Source organism: Octodon degus, unplaced genomic scaffold (assembly GCF_000260255.1).
Source record: "Octodon degus isolate 3935 unplaced genomic scaffold, OctDeg1.0 scaffold00027, whole genome shotgun sequence".
Classification (NCBI taxonomy): domain Eukaryota; kingdom Metazoa; phylum Chordata; class Mammalia; order Rodentia; family Octodontidae; genus Octodon; species Octodon degus.
In genome coordinates, this window is record NW_004524603.1 from 14423575 (window position 1) to 14429030 (window position 5456).

Here is a 5456-nt window from a genome sequence, read left to right on the forward strand (position 1 = left end):
AACTTCAGTGAAATCCTGCCTCCGAGGACATAGCTAGGACACAGAAAGATAAATCTCTTGCCGATGGGAGGGGTCCAAGAGATGAAGGGGAAGTGGAATTGAGATGAGATGTGTTCTGTACATGTACCACCTCCCCACAATGGTGTCACTGCTGTGTACGACAAGCATGTACTAAGAAGGGTTTTTAAGAAGGGCCCTGGGTTCAATCCTAGCCCTCAAAAAAATGAGGATACTGAACAAAACTGTAGATCAGGTGGTACCGCATGGATGATCTGGTGAGCTCTCCGTCTTGCCTTCCCTCCCCACCTTTGCTCGTGTAGGTTTTTCCTGGAGCAGAACAACCGGATATTTCAGACTCTGTTGGAGGTGTCTGCCAGTCAGGACAAAACTCTGACAGCAGAACACGCCCGCGGCATGGGCCTGGACCCGCAGGGAGACCGGAGCTTTCTTATGGACCTGCTGGAGGCCTATGGCATCGATGTCATGCTGGTCATTGACAATCCTTGTTGCCCATAGGAAGAGTGACACGGGATTGGTGAGCCACTCGCCTAGGATGACAGCAGCCTGGAGTGTACCCCAGGCCCCATCAGCCTGGTTTTTAATTAAGTGGACACAAAGGAAGATTGTTTATAACTTTCCAACAAATGTGATTTTTGCAAATTCCTTTCTTCCCTTCTTGTCTAGAGGTAAGGTAAGATGGCCTCGATTTCGCAGCTCGCTTTGGTAGCACGTGGGAATCAACATTGTCTCCCAGAGTGGCTGGTCTTGGGGTTTGGTCTTAAGAGGTCTGTCTCTGGGAGTGAGCCAAGCCCTGGAAACTTTGGGGTGACTGCCAGAAAGTCTTTGTCCCTCAGTGCATTCTGGCAAAAAACATCATCTGTGTGGCCTTAGATGTTCATCTGTCCAAAGGCAGAAACCAGCGCAGATGACCTTTCAAGGTCATGCAGTTGAAGGGGTAGTGGTCTTGGGATCAGATCCATCTTCCCGCTCCTTAGGAAGTCTGTGACTTCTCTGTTCTTTTGAGAAGGGACCACGGAGAGGGACAAATGGATGTTTCTTACACAAATGGATTTTTCAAAGGCAGTGAATAGTGGCCACCCGGCGTAATATTTTTCCTGTGAAATCCCCTCAGGGAATTCATTGTGGAGTTGAGCAACCTGGGTATCCGTGGAGGGAGGGTGGCTCAGTGGATGCTCTAGCAGGCTGCAAAAGAACTGCACTTCTCCACTTTGATGAGGAGTACCCAGAAGCATCGGCAGCAGCTCCTTGGGATCACAGAGATATGTACTAGACTTAGGAAATCTAGCCAGGATCCAGTTGAGTTGGTCGACTCAGAGGTCAGAGCACACGGTGGTAACAGGACTGTTGACCCTGTGCAGCCCTCGTATGCACAGAAATGACATTCCTTAGGTCAGTAGTTGGGTCCTGACCTAAGTGATCTGTTAGAAAGTGTGGCAGTGCCTTCTCCGAGGAGAGTGGTCAGGAAGCTGAGTGCCTGTAATGTTCTTGCCTGCTTTCTGGCAAAGTGCTTGTTGTCTGGGTTGGGTCCCTTAATCACCTGCGTCTTCCCTTGTGCTGGGTTACTCGATGACTACAAGATTAGGTCAGAGGGTAGCTGGTAGCCATAGTCTGAAAGCCAGGTCCCATGAGTATGATTTAGGATTTCAATCTGGGATCAGGAGTTACTGGTAACCTAATCTCTTCCCCTTCTTTCCTGCCTGGCTCTTGTCATAAGTGGTCATCAGCGTACCCATCGTCAGCATACCCACTTGTCTGTACCCAAGTCAGGCGTCCTACCCAGCAGAGAGAATAACTTTCCAGTGAATGGACAACAGGTCTTACCTGACTTATTTCAAGTTCTTACTTAACTCAAAAGTATTTTCACTGTAGCTCCTTGGGGTACAGATGGATTTGAAGACTGAAGAAATCCATGTGTATGGAACTGCAAAGAGACAAGGATTAAGCAAGGTAGCCCCTCTTATGTAGACAATATAATTTTGGGTATTGAAATGTACAACTAATACATTTACTCCCATGCAGTGTGAGTTTAGCTGTCATTCCAGTAACATGTTTACAAAAGCACATTTGTGTGTAGCAGCTAAAGTCTCACCTTTTCTTTCCATTTCTGGACAACAGGCTCCTCTGGCCTCACACAGCTGAGGAGCACTGGCTCACTTGGGTCAAGACTTGTAGTGTCTAGGTTCAGCGTTTTCCATTTTGGGGTCGGTGACTGGAGGCAGGCATGGGGAGAGGGACCCGATTCTCCTGGGAAACCCAGGCAGACCCCCTTTCTCTAGAGCCGGGAGATTTGCTAGAAGGATCCCGTTACCAAGCACTCCTACCCCAGGACCTTCTACATGTGGATACTGGTTATCAGTGCTGCTCTGCTGTACGCTGAGACGGACTGACGTAACGGCAGCAGGGGTAGGAACAAGGTTCCTGGATTTTTCTTTAAATGGTGACTCAGGGTTCATGGGCCCCTTTTGACCAGGTGTCTCTCCATCTGGCTGCTCCTGTGTCCCCCATGCTTGTGCTGAGGGCTACGGTGTGGGTGACTCCTGAGGGGGGCCATGTGTAGGGTGAGTGGAGCAGAACTGCCCCCTTGGTTCTTCCCACTTTTCTAGCTTCCTCCCAAGACCAGAAGTCTGGTACAGAGCCTCACTAGGCTGAACCTCGCACATTAGCTCTTCACCATCCTCACTGTCATCACCCCGAGATGTCTTCCTGGGCCGAGAAAGCCTCTGGCTCCTGAGGGCACCCTCTGAAGCCTCACTTAGTACCAGGCTGTGATCCCGGCTGCAGAGCCAGCAGGAACAACCCAGCATCCTTTGCTGCCAGTGCCCATAAGGGGCTCATCTGTTAGGTACTGGGCAGGAATCCCTCTGCGTGACAGTGGAAGCAAGGAGCCATGTGGACCCATGTTTTTGTCACTCTTGAAACATTTGCTGACAAGCCATTTGCCTTTGTTGGGAAGAAATAGAGAACATCCTTGACAGCTTGTAGGCCTGAGAGTGCGGTAGGGTGGGCATTATTGTCACCGCTGGCCGAGGGGGCTGGGCTGGGAACCTGTGAAGTGGCTCCGTGCACTCTGCCTGAAGCCCTCATCCGCCCATGCCCAAGCAGGCTTAGTCCCAGGGTTCTGTAGTCCTGAGCTAGTGACACACTTTGAGCCCTGCGCTCACCCAGAACGCTTGGCAACCTGTGATACAGGGGCTACCCGCACGTGAGAAGGAGACTCCTGGTGGCGAGAACCCTGTGGGAACTGGCAGCCGGGACCTGTCAGGGTATGCTGAACATGACAAAGTCCTATTAAAAAGGATGTTGTCAGTTGTGTGAGGGTCAGCAGCTGGGAATCCTTGGCCCTTGGGGTGATCAGTTGTTGGCTGGCATAGCATGCTCTCTCCGGGAGGCAGAAATAGTAGAGCTTGTTTCCTACCAGTCTGAAAAGCACACACCAAGTCACTGCTTGGCAGCAACCTCCTTGTGCCTGGTGTGGACCTTTGGCTACTGTCAGTGTCCCCCTGGGACCTGTGAGTCCCCAGTCCATCAGAAGTACATGGACTTAGAAGGCAACTGCCTCCCACGCATACCTCCATTCTGGGATGTCCTTGTCCCTCTGGCCAAGGGAGGGCAGCCGACCTTGTGGCCTTCCGGACCGAAGTGATTCCACCTAGGCATTTCATCTGTAACTTACAGCATTATGTACCAGACAAACATCAAGACAGGAAAACTAAAGGTAGGATTCAGGTCAGACGGTGCCAGATGCCATAGGCAGATTTTTTTTTATCGTATAACTACCTCTGGCATTCTAGCTAGAAGGTGAAAGAGAAATGAACCCATAAGTAAATCATGGTTTTCATTCTGGCCGTGGCCAGGATGGTGAACTTGCTATCTGTCTGTGCTCTTCCAATACACTAAAAAGTGAACTTACTTTTCCACTGAGGCCTGCAGGGAAGCTTTTGTAGTGGTGATAATGAATTAACTTTTCGCAGCAGGATATTAACCTCCAGGAAGACAGGGGGATGTTAGGGACTGAGAGCGCAGAGATGCTCGTCCTGGGCCAGAAGTAAACATAAGGGGACGGGCAGGAACAGTGACCTTGTCCTAGAGTCTGGAGGCCAAGGATCTCACCACGGGCTTGTGTGCCCATAGGTTCCACTGGTGACCTGGGAAGCCCAGCTGACTGGCCTTCCTGTCTCCTCCCCATTCCTCACAGCTGCGCCCTGGGTGTGAATCTTGAGTGCCACAGGTTCGTCTCGCAGGCCGGTCCTGTCCCTTTCCATTTCAGGAAAATCCTTGTCTGATTCAGGTTGCGGGAGGGAGGAGAAAAGGGCTCCTTTAGTTCCCCAGTCACGGATTTCTAATACCCCATTTTTATTGCTAATATACCTCTGTTCCCAGGGGCTAGCAGAGCACCGAGTGTGGTGGGAAGACTAACTGTGAATTAAGTTAAACTTTTTTTTTAGAAGAAATGGAAGTTTATTTTTATATCAATGTTACTATGTGATAAACTTGAGTGTGGAAATGTTGGAATGGAAGGAAATTTTAGGGTTAGAATCCTAGAAGCAACTTTGTATTCTGGTAGTGGCTGAGACCCTTACAGGCTTGACTATGTAAACGTTTTAGGGTAAGGTCGTTGGACCATGTGATTTTCACAGTACTCCCTGAGATAAAGGTGACAGTCCTGGGAAGGAGGACACACAGCAAATACCCAGCCATAGGAAGCCTCCAGGATAGAAATTCTGTTTATTGGGCCCTCAGTCACCTGAGAGAGGCAGGAATGCATGGGAGGCCATTTTAACTGGCACTTTAATTCATTTTGGGAGCTGGAATTGAGAAGCAGGTACAGCTGCAAATGTGGAAAGGGAAGCCTTGTCTAGCACTCTGTAGACGTGAACATAAATCCCTGCTTCCACCTTTGTAGAATTCATTCTAGAAATTCAGTATAACATGGGGCTCTAGGGGTAGTGTGACCTAAACTCGGGAGGTTTATTTAATTCTAGATAGGTGTGACTTCTGTTTACTGTAGAGGCCTGCGTAGACTAATGAGGCACTGACCTTGATTTCTAAGGGCAGTCAGGGTACGGGGTACGGTAGGGCATTATATTTGGCCAGAGATGATACACAGAATGAAAAATCCACCCGGAGGTGGGGGATGGAATTAGTTGGTTGCACACAGATTTAACATTAGAGTGAAAACTTTCTTTGGGGAAATCAAGCAAAGATAAAATTTTAAAGGTGTCAAGGAGGCATTAAGAGAGGATGTGGGTGTGGCCGTGCCTATGGTGGCCCCAGGGGGACAAGCTTCAGATGCTGAGCTTCTGAACACCCAGGACTGGATTTCTGGGGCTCAGAGTAGACACAAACTGAATGGCCTCTGTTTACCCACAGCTGGTTGACTAAAAAAAAAATTTTTTTTTTTTTTTGGTGGAACTGGGGATTGAACTCAGGCCCTT

General features: G+C 49.4%; 1 protein-coding gene across 1 annotated transcript in view; it reads left to right on the forward strand.

Annotated features, from left to right (window-relative positions):
- Positions 1 to 864, forward strand: part of Kiaa1147 (KIAA1147 ortholog) — a 42056-nt gene extending 41192 nt beyond the window's left edge. Inside the window, exon 9 of the mRNA XM_004629131.2 lies at positions 321 to 864. Coding sequence (XP_004629188.1) covers positions 321 to 516 — 196 coding nt within the window. The 3' untranslated portion in view covers positions 517 to 864. The remainder of the gene's footprint in view (positions 1 to 320) is intronic.
- Positions 865 to 5456: the final 4592 nt, after the last annotated feature.